The sequence below is a fragment of the Callospermophilus lateralis genome, chromosome 14 (genome assembly GCF_048772815.1).
Source record: "Callospermophilus lateralis isolate mCalLat2 chromosome 14, mCalLat2.hap1, whole genome shotgun sequence".
Taxonomy (NCBI): Eukaryota; Metazoa; Chordata; class Mammalia; order Rodentia; family Sciuridae; genus Callospermophilus; species Callospermophilus lateralis.
The window spans coordinates 95,870,987-95,884,796 of NC_135318.1; the positions used below are offsets into that span (position 1 = coordinate 95,870,987).

The 13,810-nt window shown below is 48.5% G+C and overlaps 1 protein-coding gene across 1 annotated transcript in view; it reads left to right on the forward strand.

The window, feature by feature from the left end:
- The window catches only part of Fer1l5 (fer-1 like family member 5), a 55,573-nt gene that overhangs the window by 29,046 nt on the left and 12,717 nt on the right, over positions 1-13,810 (forward strand). The window contains exons 21-25 of the mRNA XM_076832915.2: positions 9,497-9,621; positions 10,333-10,433; positions 10,970-11,147; positions 11,226-11,381; positions 12,411-12,542. Coding sequence (XP_076689030.2) covers positions 9,497-9,621; positions 10,333-10,433; positions 10,970-11,147; positions 11,226-11,381; positions 12,411-12,542 — 692 coding nt within the window. The remainder of the gene's footprint in view (positions 1-9,496; positions 9,622-10,332; positions 10,434-10,969; positions 11,148-11,225; positions 11,382-12,410; positions 12,543-13,810) is intronic.

Below are 13,810 nucleotides of genomic sequence, written 5' to 3' on the forward strand. Positions count from 1 at the left end.
GCCATTTCTTCCAAGGATTTTAGATCATGGAACATTCGTAGGCATTATCTTACCCATATTTTACACATGAGGAGACTAACATTCGGGAAATGAAGTCACTTGCCAATCATTGCACAGCTAGTAGGCAGTGAACCAAGAGTTGAAGCTAGGTCTCGACTTCATGCTCTTCTTTACACTACTTTCCATGTTACAACTTTTTTTTTTTTTTTTTTTTTTTTTTTTTTTTTTTAGAGAGAGAGAGAGAGAGAGAGAGAATTTTTTAATATTTATTTTTTAGTTTTCGGCAGACACAACATCTTTGTTTGTATGTGGTGCTGAGGATCCAACCTGGGCCGCACACATGCCAGGGCGAATGCCCTACCGCTTGAGCCACATCCCCAGCCCATGTTACAACTTTTAACCTCATTTCCTCTACAACTCTGGACCATCTCCCACCCAGCCACCCAATTACCATCCCCTCCCAGTCCACCCGTCCTTTACCCCTCCATCCAACCCTTACCCATCCACTCTCTCAAACACCCAATCAGCAATCATCCGTCTGCTCATTCATTCATCCAATATCGATCTATTGGACACCTATGCCAGGCACTGTAGAGTGGCACAGTCCCTGGGCGGCAGCAGCATCACCTGGGTACTTGTTAGAAATATAGATTCTTGACCCTGCCCAAGACTAGCAAATCAGAAAATCTGGGCATGGGGCCCTACAAGCCACATTTTAACAAACCCTCTAGGTGATCTGGGCATGTGCTAGAATTTTGAGAACAACTGGCACCACAAAATTGTCTTCCTCTCGCCTTCATCAGTCACCATCTTGTGTCCCACTGGCAGCCTTTCTATAGGTCCCAATAGTCCACCTGGTTGTTTTGTTTTGTTTGGATACTGGGGATTGAACTCAAGGGCTTTTAACCACTAAGCCACATCCCCAGCTCTTTTTATTTTTTACTTTGAGACAAGGTCTCCCTGAGTTGCTCAGGGCCTCAATAAGGTGCTGAGGCTGGCTTTGAACTTGTGATCCTCCTGCCTCAGCCTCCCTCAATGCTGGGATTAGAGGTGTGCACCATTGCACCCAGCCTCCACCTCTGTGTTTTGTTGTTGTTTGTTTGTTTGTTTGGTTTTTAAATAAAAGCTTTACTGAGGGCTGGGGTTGTAGTTCAGTGGTAGAACGCTTGCCTACCATGTGTGAGGCCCTAAATTTGATCCTCAGCACCACGTAAAAATAAATAAGTAAAATAAAGGTATTGTGTCCAACTACAACTAAAATATATATATATTTTACTATATATATATTTATTTTTCTCTCAGTACTATATATATAGTACTGAGAGAAAAGGTAGCACTCACTCCCCATATTTTTCCCACCTCCCTAGCCCTAGACAACAACCAGTCTAATTTCTGTCTTGATAGGTTTTCCTATAAAGATTTTCCTGGACATTTCATACACATGGAATCATACAACATGTGTTTCTTTGTGACTGGTATCTTGCATTTAACATCATGTTCTACTTGTTTTTTATATTATGAAACGTACATACTAAAAAGTATATAAAAGGTTTATGTGCAGCTTAAATAATGAGTTCCCATGAACTCACCACCCATCTTAAAATACAGAAAATTGTTAGTGTCTTAGAAGACACTGAACCATTCACCCCAGAAATAACCCTGATCCTCTGATGCTAATCATCCTTATCTTCCTGATTTCTACCCCCATGTATGAAATCTTAGACAGCATACTGTTTTTCTAATAATGTGATGTACTCTTTCAGTCTGTATTCATCTGTCTTCAATCTTTTTTCAACAGTATGTATTTATTTAGGTCTGTGTAGCTGCAATCCATTTTAATTCCTGTATATACTTCACTGCATGATTATACCATAAATTATGTGGTATATGTAGATATTTAGGTTGTACCTCTTTTTGCTAGTGTAATAATTTTGTTATGAACATTCTTGTACGTGTCTCCTGGTCACAAACTCAAGGCTTCCTCTAAATTATATACCTAGGAGTGGAAAAGAATCTCAAAGCAAAAGCGATTATGCCAAATTACACTCTCAGTATGGTATGAGAATTCCTGTTAGGCTACGTTCTCACCAGTACTTGATGTTGCCCAGCCTTTTAATTTTTACCAATGTAATGAATGAGAACTAGAATCTCACGTGAACTTAATTTGCTTTTTCCTGATTCTAAATGAGCGTTGAGAATTTTCTCATATGTATACAGACACTCGTTTCTTCCTTGTGTGTAAACGTGCTCATGTCTTTCATCAATTCATTTGGCTGTATTTTTCTTATGATGTGTACCTTGACTTTCTTGCCAGATCTGCTCCATGAACTCACCACCCAATTGAAAATATAGAAAATTGGTCATTCACGATTGTTTGTTTGTTTGTTTGTTTGTTACCAGGGATTGCACCCAGGGTTGCTTAACCACTGAGCCACATCCCTAACCCTTTTTATTTTTTCTTTGGAGACAGGGTCTCACCAAGTTGCTTAGGGCCTCTCGAAGTTGCTGAGGCTGACCTCAAACTCACGATCCTCCTGCCTCAGCCTCCTGAGCCAAAGGACTCACAGGCATCTCATTCATATTTCTTTAGCAAAGGGACTGTTCAAGTCTTTTGCTGCCTATCTTTCACCAAGTTGCCTCTTTGTATGGAACTGCAGCATCTTCTGTATTTTGGATTCAACTCCTTCATCAGATATATTCTGCTAATATTTTTCAGTCTGTGACTTGGCTCTTCAATTTCCAATGCTCTTTTAAGATCACAAGTTTCTATTTTTTTTTTTTTGAGAGAGAGAGAGAGAGAATTTTTTATATTTATTTATTTATTTTAATTTTTGGTGGACACATCTTTATTTGTATGTGGTGCTGAGGATCAAACCCAGCGCCCCGCGCATGCCAAGCAAGCACACTACCGCTTGAGCCACGTCCCCAGCCCAGAAGTTTCTAATTTTGATTTCAATTTGTGGATTATCTTTTCTAAGCCTAAGGAATATTTGCCTTAGACCATCACCCACGATTATGAAGATAGTCTCCTATGTTTCATTCTATAAGTTTTACAGTTGTAGCTCCTATGTTTAGGTTGATGATCTAATTTGACTTAATTTTTGCATTTGGTGTGAGGGGAGGGGTTGATGTATGTATCTCCTATTAAGCACTCTTTGCTGAAAAAAAAACTGTTCATTCTCATATTAGAACTTTTGTTGAAGTTCAGTTAACTATGGACTGTGGTCTCTAGAATTTCATCTGTTCCACTGATTTATTTGTTGATCCTTGTGCCAGTTTTTTTTTGTGTGTGTCCTTTTCCTCCTGTGGCTTTATTAAGGTAAAATTGAAGTACAATAAAACCCACCTATTTGAAGTATTCAATTGGATAAAATTTGACATATATGTAACCAATACACTCAATATAAAAAGCATTTCTACTTACTTTTTAAAAATAGTTATTTTTTAGTTTAAGGTGGACATAATATCTTTATTTTACATTTATGTGGTGCTGGGGATTGAACCCAGTACCTCATGCATGGTAGGCGAGCACTCTACCACTAAGCCACAATCCCAGCACTTCTATTACTTTTTTAAAAAATTGAAATCATGCTTACTGGTTTTTTTTTTTTTGTTTTTTGTTTTTTTTTTTTTGGTACCAGGGATTGAACTCAGGGCACTTGGCACTGAGCCATATCCCCAGCCCTATTTTTGTATTTTATTTAGAGACAGGGTCTCACTGAGTTGCTTAGCACCTCACTATTGCTGAGGCTGGCTTTGAACTCTAGATCCTCCTGCCTCAGCCTCCGGAGCTGCTGGGATTATAGGCAACTACGCCCAGCGCTGAGGCTGGCTTTGAACTCTAGATCCTCCTGCCTCAGCCTCCGGAGCTGCTGGGAATATAGGCAACTACGCCCGGCTCAGACACTGTTTCTTGTATGATTTGTTACATTAGAAAGCAATCCTACCTTGGGATCTATAGACCCCCCCACCCCAACATGTCAATTATTTCAAAATTAAATGGTACACTTATAAATATCTCAGAGGTCAGGGAAGAAAGTACAAGAAAAGTAAATAAAAAGCACTTTGAACAAGTAATAATAAAAGCTTAAAATATCAGGATCTCTGGGATGAAATCATACTCAGATGAACATTTATAACTTAAAGTACTTGTATCAGAAATAAGCTAGAATAACAAATTATTTTCAAATTATGTAGGAGGAAGGAAAAAGTAGGAGTAGGAGCAGAAATATATGGAATAGAGGAGAAATAATACAACTAAAAGTTGATAAAAAACAAGTCTAATCAAGAAAAAAGCAAGAACATAAAAATTTATATAAATGGAAAGGGAGCTATCAAAATAGTAAGCGCTTTTGACTAATTAATTAATTTATTTTTGCAGTACTGGGGATTGAACCCAAGGCCTGATACATGGTAGGCAAACTCTCTACCTCTGAGCTGCATCTTCAGCCCTTTTTAATTTATTTGGAGAAAAGGTCTCCTTACATTGCTTAAGGTCTTGCTGAGTTGCTGAGGCTGGCTTTGAACCCATGAACCTCCTGCCTCAGCCTCCTGAGCTGCTAGGATTATAGGCGTGTGCCACCACACCAGGTCTTTTCATTTTCTTAATGGTGTCTTTTGAAGTGCAAATATTCTAAATTTGAATCAAATCCACTTTTTTTAGGGAGGGGGGTGTCTAAGAACTCTTTGCCTAACCCACAATCATGAAGATTTCTATTTTTCTTTTTTATAGTTTTAGTTCTTACATTCAGCTCTATGATTCACTTTGTTTTATTTTTTTCTATGATTCATTTTAAATTAATCAGTGTGTGGATACTGGATTGTTCCAGCCCCATTTGTTAAAAAGACAACCCCATGTGAGTTTTCTTAAATTGTATCTTAAAATACTTACTCTGTTCCGTTGTTTGTTTTTCTGCGCCAAGGGTCCCACTTACGGGTTGGACATTCCCCTTGGTTTTCTTCTATGTCTGTCATTTTCTCCCTGATCTTTTTTTGACTCTTCCCTCCATTTTATTTTGGTCACTTTTCTGACTCTGCCCTCATTTCTGGGCCCTTCGCTGAGCTGTCTGCAGGGTCTAGTCTCCTTGGGCTTCTCCTTCTGTTGTCTTCTCTGCTGGTCTTGTTTTCCTTCTACTTGTTTTCTGCCTTCTGCGGCTCACATCTCCTCCTCTACGTCCTGAGGGTATTTTTGCAGGCACTTTCTGTGATCTGCTCCCTCTGAGCGTGGGCCCCTCTCCACTGCCCCCCAGGTGCCTTCCGCTGCCCTTCACCCCTGGTGCTCCGGGGCAGCCACAGTTGCTTTTGGCAGTCCTTGTGTGTATCTCGAGTCTGCAGATCGGATCTGTCTCCTGGTTTGCTCCAGATGAAGTTATTTTCCTTCTCCATGTAGCTTTTGTAAGCTCTCCAAGAACAGAAGAGGAAAACTGCCATCATGCCTCCCTGCTCCCCTGAGAGCCCCCGTCTCTGCTCATGTATGGTTCTGAGGATTCACTCAGTACCAGAGGCTGGAACCAGTGTCTTCCAATAAGTCCAAAAAAATCCCAAGATTGTTTCTCTTTGTGAATTTCTTCTTTCTCGCTTATTTTTCTTTCTGGAACTCATTCTATGGACCTTTCTGTCCTCCATGTTTTGTTTGTTTTGGTATCAGGGATGCTTAACCATTGAGTCATATCCCCAGCCCTTTATAAAAATAGATTTTATTTAGAGACAGGGTCTCACTGAGTTGCTAAGTGCCTCCCTAATCTGCTGAGGCTGGCTTTGAACTCAAGATCCTCCTGCCTCAGCCTCCCAAATTGCTGGGCTTATAGGCATGCACCACAACTCCTGGCTTGTCCTCCATATATTTCAATGTCTCTTCCACATTGTCCTTTTAGGCTCTCTGGGCTGCATTCTGGATAGGTTTTATCAGAAAGGTCTTAGGTAACTGTTCTGTTTAACACAGCCCAGCAGCTCCCCCAACATATACTTTATTCTTCTCCATGGCATTTACCACAGTTCCACACACCATGTTAGACATTTTGATTTTATTCTTTAACACTTTTTTCCTCCAAGGGTGATTTACCACTGAGCTACATTGACAGCCCTTTTTATTTTTTATTTGGAATTGGAGTCTTCCTATGTTGCTGAGGCTGGCCTCCAACTTGGGATCCTCTGCCTCAGCCTCAGCCACCATGACCGGCTGCTTATCAGATTTTTGGTGCAGTGTGTTCACAGATCGAGGTGACACTGGGTGTGCTTGTAGCTCCCTTTCTCTCCTTGCTGTGTAGCCCATGATCCTGTGAATTCAGTTGGTCCTGTGAATCCACCCTCATCTGTGGATTCAACTAACCAGGGATCAGAAATACTCACAGAAGAGAACTACATCTGTTCTGAACACCTGAAGATATTTTTTCTTGTCTTAATTCCCTAAACTACACAGGATAACCCTGTTTCCATAGCTTTCCACCCTGTGAGGTAATCATAAACAATCAGGAGATGATTTCGAGTACACAGGAGGGGTGTGAATGCACATGCTCTGTTACTTTATAGAAGGACGTGCACACCCCTGGGTTTTGGTCCCTGCAAGGGTCCTGGAAACAATTCCCTGACGATACTGAAGAATAATTGTATGCCATAATTTATTTATCCCTCCTATTATGGAGAGGTAGCTGGCTATCTTCAACTTTTGACTGAAATGAATTGAGCTGCTACTTTTTCTACAGGCCCCTTGGTGATGGTGTAAGGCCTTTCTGCTGGGTGTCATCTAGGAGTGGAGTTGCTGGGTTATGGAGCATGTGTTGGGGTGCCAAACTGCTCGTTTTCCTGGAATTTTATGGGAAATCTTTGAGGTCTGTCTAAAGTGTTCTTCTCTGGAGAAGATTCTCCCTTGCTTCCTCTAGTTACCTGGGCCACTGTAAACTAGGGGCTACAGTGATTTCTTTTCTTTTTTTTTTTTAAGAGAGAGTGAGAGAGGAGAGAGAGAGAGAGAGAGAGAGAGAGAATTTTTTAATATTTATTTTTTTAGTTATCGGCGGACACAACATCCCTGTTTGTACGCGGTGCTGAGAATCGAACCTGGGCCACACGCACGCCAGGCAAGCGCACTACCACTTGAGCCACATCCCCAGCCCCTACAGTGATTTCTTTACCTGCCATTCATCCACCTTCTCAGGTAGCAGGATCTCAGAGCACCCAACTGTGCTAATAACCTTGGGGCAATGTTCTTCTCTTCCACCCAGGGCCACAAGGAACAGTGTCCACTGTCCCCTTCTGTGTGCTCTCTGCCACTCATGAGGTTTGGGAGCACTTGCTTTGTTCACTAGGCCTGCTTACAAGTGCCACCACCTGGATGGCTTAAAACCATAGAAATGACCTGGGCGCAATGGCGCACATCTGTAATCCCCGCAGCTCAGGAGGCTGAGACAGGAAGACTGCGGGTTGGAGGCCAGCCTCCACAACATAGATAGTGAGGCCTTAAGCAATTTATTGAGACCCTGTCTCAAAACACAAGGGCTGGGGATGGGGCAGTGGTTAAGCACCCCTGGATTCAATCCCTTATACCCCCCAAAAAAACCCTATAAAAATATATTCTCTCACAGGCCTGGAGGATGTGAGGGTGAAATCAGGGCCAGGTCTGACACCTCCGGAGGCTCTGAGGGGACTCTGTCACATGCCTGTCCTCTCTCCTCACTTCTGGTGCTTGCCAGCGATCCTGGTGCTCCTTATCTGATAGACACATCTCTCCGTTCACTGCCTACGTTGTCACGTGGTGTCCTCTGTCTCCATATCTTCCCATGACTGTCCTCTGTCTGTAAGGGAGTCTGTCTCCCTCCTTAGAAGAACACCAGTCGTGTAGGATGAAGGCCGCCCTCCTCCAGCACCACCTCACTGCGTCTTCAGTGATCCTGTTTCCACATGAGGCCACATTCTGAGGTGCTGGGTCAGGACTTCAACAGGCCTCTGGACATGGACACAGCCGACCCACAATGCACAATGCATGGGGTCTCCTGCCCCACTGTCCACCTGCAGCAGCCCCTGGTTTTCTCTCCTGCCCCCAGTACCACTCGGGTGCCACACACACACACACACACACACACACACACACACACACACACACACACACGGCCCCCAAGACTCGCCAGAAATTCACAGGGAAAAAAGTCAGCTTTGACTTCTGCTTGTCTCACAGGCTTTTTTCTTTTTCTTTTTTTTTTTTTTAATATTTATGAATTTTTTAATTTGTTCTTTTTAGCTATACATGACGGTAGAGTGTATGTTGACATATCATACACACACAGAGTGTAACTTCCCATGCTGTGGCTGTCCATGTGTGGAGATTCACTAGTCGTGTGTCCATCATAGGAAAGTCCTGTTCATTTTCCTGTCTTTCCTGTTCCCAGTCCCATTCCCTTCCCTTCATTCCCCTTTGTCTAAGCAAATGAATTTCTATCCTTCCCCCTTCCCCACCTTATTGGGAGTTAGCATCCACATATTAGAGAGGACATTGGCCTTTGGTTTGGGGTTTTTTTTTTTTTTTTCCAGGGGGACTGGCTTATTTCACTTAGCATGATAGTCTCCAGTTCCATCCATTTATGGGCAGATGCCATAATTTCATTCTTCTAAGGCTGAGTGGTATTCCATTGTGTATATATACCATATGTTCTTTATTCATTCATTTGTTGAAGGGCACCTTGTTTGGTTCCATAGTTTAGCTATTGGCCTCACAGGCTTTTTAAAAATCTTTGCTTCTGGGTATAGTGGCACACACCTGTAATCCTGGCAACTTGGGAGGCTGAGGCAGGAGGATCTCAAGTTTGAGGCCAGCCTGAGCAATTTAGCCAGACCATGTTTCAAAATAAAAAAATTAAAAGGACTGGGGATATGTAGCTCAGTGGTAGAACACCCCTGGGTTCGATCCCTAGTGTCACAAACAACAACAACAACAAAAAAGAAACCCAATCTGTTGGCTTCTGTGGATTCTTCCTCAAGACCAAGGCTCTGGTGCCTTTCACAAAAGAAATTCTTTGCATTTCTTCTCTTCCCCTCTGTGTCCCCACAGGGACCATTCCAGGGAACGTGGCTGGCCCTACATACCAAAGTTTTCCTCCAGACCACTTTCCCCCACAATCCTCTGTGCTGGCCAGTCCCCTGGGCCTGCTCTGCCGGACAGGCCACCCAGTAGGAACCCCCTACTTTGAGGCGTGCCCCTTGCCTTGGCACCTCCTGAGGTTCACGGGCCTTTGGAGCCAGAAGCCTGTGTTTGGACAGCTCAGCTGTGCCACCGTGGACAGACTGCTTCCGGTGGCCCACCTGGGTTTCTCCACCTGTGAGCCAGGGACGTGTGTCCCACAGCATGATGAAGGCTTGGTGGGGGCCATGTCCCTCACGGTGCACGGCTCTCCAGAGGGGTCCACTTGACACTGCGAGCAATGGTGGTCCAGGGTGGTCCTCAGAGGGGATGGCGACAGGGACTTCCCCGGGTCCCTCAGACACTTCTCCCCCACTGTCTCTGTTTCAGGGAACATCTACTATTATGTGCCCTGGTACAACACCAAGCCCGTGGTGGCGGTGACCTCCAACTGGGAGGACGTCAGCTTCCGCATAAACTGCCTGAACGTCCTCCAGGTTACCCGGGACCACCTGGTGAGTGGTGCAGGGAGTCCAGGCAGGGAGGGATCCGTGACAGGAGTCGGGGAACCTGCGCCGTGGTCCTAGGACACCCATCATACGCTCACTCGGGCCCTCCCACCGTGGAGATCGAGGTGCCAGGTGTATTGCCTGGCATCAGAGAGGCAAACATGAATTAACAGTCCTTGTCCCCACTTTCTGGGGAAGTGGGATGTGCACAGGGTGACTGTATAGTGCCACCAGGGCTGCCATGGAGACCCAGGTGCCAAAGATTTAAGATCAAAGAGATGGGAAGATGGACAAGTCAGAAGAGGTATTCACAAAGGAGGTGACAACTCAGAGGGTTTTGAGGACTGTGTAGGAGTTTGTGAGGTGATGTGGCAGGTTTTAAAGTCGCAGAGAGATGGGGCATGGAAGTGACATGGAAGTCAGAGGAGCTGGGAAGGGTCAGATCATAGAGGATCTTATGCACCTGTCAAGGAGTATAGATCTCAGGATACCCACACCTGCTGCCTCCACCTCGGACGTGACTTTCTCGCACCTACAGATGAGGCTCAGGGTCCACGACTCTGCACTCCTCTCCAGTTCAGGTGGGTCCTCCCCGCCACCCACTTCTGTTGGGTAGAGGAGGATCTCCTGGCCTTGAGAGAGGCTCGTCTGCCCTGTAGCCTGTCCCAGGTGGGCTTCACGCTGAGGCCGGCCTCCCCTTTCCCTCCTGCTGGGCAGAAAGCCAACCTGGACACCCTCAAGTCCATCCGGAACCCGAGGGACCCAGATGTGCTATCTCAGTGGGAAAAGCTGCGGCAGGAGCTGATGGAGGACTGCAAGTAGGGATGGGTGCCGGGTCCTCACCTGCAGGTGTGTGGCTCCACTCTGATTGCTTCCGGGCTTGAACCCAGATGTCCCCCACCCCATGCTCCTCCAGAGAATGCCCCTGGCCTCCTGCCCAGCACGGTCCCCGCTGTCCCACACCCGAGCCTGATGCTCCTACCCAACCAGTGTCTTCCCTGGGTCCAGACAAGCCCACATGTCCCACCGCCACGTCTTTCCCCAGCTGCTCCCTCCCTGGCCCTGCCTCTTCTGGAGGCTTGTGGGAGAGCCTCTCCCAGCTGCCATCCCAGGGTCTGGTTGGCCCCTGTCTCACAGCCCACTTCCCTCCCCAAAAGAGGCCCTGGGCAGAGGCCTGTGACATTGAAGGGGCTGGGGGGTGGGCCAGGCTGCAGGGAGCAGGGGGCCCTCCAGGCCAGCAGTGGACACCAGACCTCAGGTTGGGAGGGGCTCGCTGGCCCACAGCAGGACCAGGGACAGTAGCTTCAGGAGGTGGGAGAGAGGTCCAGCTCCCTGCTTCCCTGTCCTACCACAGGACCCCCCTGCCCGACGTGAAGGACCATCCCAAAGCCACCAACCTGGACAAGCAGAAATGGGAGCTCCGCAGCCTGCTCCTCCAGGAACTGGCACAAAAGGCCCAGAAAGCCGAGCCCAAGGACATGGTGGCCACCGTGGAGGACTGGCTGCAATGCCTGGACGTGGTGCTCACCGAGGTGGGTTTGGACATACGGACCTTCCTGGGGCTGGACTGGGCGCTGGCTGCGGGGGCCTGACGTCCCCTGCCCTGGCAGCCTCAGGTGAGCCTCCCAGACGTGATGATCTGGCTGATGGCCAAGGACCAGCGCGTGGCCTACGCTCGCGTGCCCGCCCACAGAGTCCTGTTCTCCCAGGCGGGGCCCCTGCAATCAGGCAGTTTCTGCGGGAAGATCCAGACCCTGGTGCTACAGGTGGGCAGCAGGTCCTCGAGGGAGGACGGGTCAGGGGATCCCCGAGGGCATGGCCCACTCCCTCTCTCCCTGGCCCTTCACCTGGGAGGCGGGGAGGTACTGTGCCCAGACATGGGCCAGCGCCCCGCCCATGTTCCCATAAATGTCCCCTCACTCTCATGGCCACCATGGTCTAGTTCCTTGTCATCTCCCTGGACCATGATTGTGTGACCTCCAAAATAGCCAGTGCAAATAGCCTTAGGCATCAGCCCCTCGGATGAGAGGGAAAGTGTAAACGAGCCTGCGACCCCCTGAGCCCCTCCGGCCCTGGTGACAGCCTTCTCCCCTGTGGGAGGCCTGTGGTGTCTCAGAGATACCTGGCTCCCTATTACTCCCCGGGAGGGGACAACCCCACTGGCCTGCCCCAGCCACCTCTGGCCAAGTCAGTCCTCTCTACAGAGGGCCCCCCTGGGCTTTCCATGGCCCCAGACATGCCTGTCCTTTGCCCTCTGGTTGTCCCGCAAGGCCCCTCCCCAGGAAGCCCTCCTCATCCTGCAAGAACCCCCAGACTTGAATCTAGCTCTGCGGCTCACCGGCTTGGGTGACCTGGGCCCACTCCAGACTGTCCACGCCTCGGTCTGCCTCTCTGTAGGGTGGGCCCTGCAGGACCTCGCCTGCCTCGGCACTTACCACAGTGCCGCCATGTGGCAAGCGCACCCAAATAACAGGTAGTGTCACCAGTGTCCTCATGACCATGGCTTCAGTGGAAGCTTCCTGGGTCCCTAGGCAGCATCTCCCATCTCCCCGGCCATGCTCCACGCTACGCGTGAGATCACAGGTGTGGCCATCGGCATGTGGTCTCCCAGCCCAGAAGGCAGAACCACGGCCACATCTGTTTCCCTTTTGTCCTCACTGGGGATGGAACCCGGGACCCTGGTCCTGGGGGGCAGAGGGAAGGGACAGGTGTGACCCCTGCTGAGTGTGTGTGTCCCCACCACATCCCTGGGCTGTGGGCTGGCACCTGGTGGGATTGACCTGCCTCTGGCTCAGTACCCAGAGGGCGAAGGACCCAAGAACACGGTTCCGGGCCACCTCCGGGTGTGCATGTGGCTCGGCAACGTCACAGACAGCAAGAATCTGCAGCTGCTGCACGACGGAGACATAGTGGTGTACGCAGAGACGGTGAGCAGCGGCCAGGCTGGGCAGGAACGCTGGCGGGGTGGGGTGCAGGGACCAGGCCTGGGGTAGCTGGGGTGAGCCGAGGGGAGCGCTAGGCTCCTGACAGGGCGCAGGACAGGGAGGGCGGGCAGGGCTGTGGTGGGCCAGCCCTGGACATGGAGAAAAACCCTACTGACTGACTCTGAGGATGGAGAGGGGACTGAGAAAGGAGGCAGAGACCAGCAAGCTCATACACTGCCCACTCGGGGTCACCGTGGACAATCCCTGGTGATAAAAGGGGCCACTGAGCGGCCCTCTGGGACCTGCTCATGCCCTCCCTGGAGGAGGCTGACTGGGAGCTTCCTCCCACTGGCAGTGACCTGTGGGGGAAACAAGACTCCCACTTGTATGGGGCCTCCTCTGGCTCAGCTGGTCCTAGATTGGTGGTCCTCAGTGGGGGAGGCCTGAGCCAAAGAGGAGGAGGAGGACATGAGGCCTCTGCCCACAGAACCATCAGTCTGAGCAGTGGGGGAAGGGCATGCTCTGGCATCAGAGGCTGGGAGGTGACCTTTGCTCCCCAGGGTAGGACATAGCTCAGGACCCTTGTCTGACAGCAGAGGAAAAGTAAGATTTGAATGTCAGCCTTTCAATTTACTGAGTAAAAACATTCGAATGGTTTTTGAGTTGCAGGTGTAGTTAATTGCATCGTAATATAATTGGCCTTCAGTATCCGAGGGTCCTGCATCCGCAGATTCCACAACTGTGTGTGTAAAACATACTTAGGCTTATGATGGCTGCATCTGTTATGAACGTGTACATTAATTCCCGCAAAATGCAGTGTAACTCACCCCGAGAGGGTCTACAGTATCCCAGAGGTTGTGCATAGGTTATAGGCAAATACCAAGCCATTTAATTTAAGGGACTGGAAAACCCATGGATCTTGGTGTTTGAGATGGGAGGGGGCCTTGGGACCAATTTCCTGAGGATGTTGAGGGACAACAGTGTATCTGTCTAGCCAGATCTGGGTGGGGTTTGGAGAGGCCGGGATGGGGAGGAGATTCGGGGGAAGTGCAGGGAATGTGGAGGAAAGGGCCTGGTGGGAGCACAGCGGGGTGAGTGTGCTGGGTCACCCCAGGTCTGCAGTGACCAGGGTGTGAGCGGGTCCCATCCAAGGCGCCCACTGAAACACAGGCGTCACCCTACTCCACGGGTTGGTGCAACCCGGAGTGCTGGCTCCCGAGCCTCAGTCTCCTCACCATGCGATGGGGATAAGGCTTCCTTCTTGCCTGGCC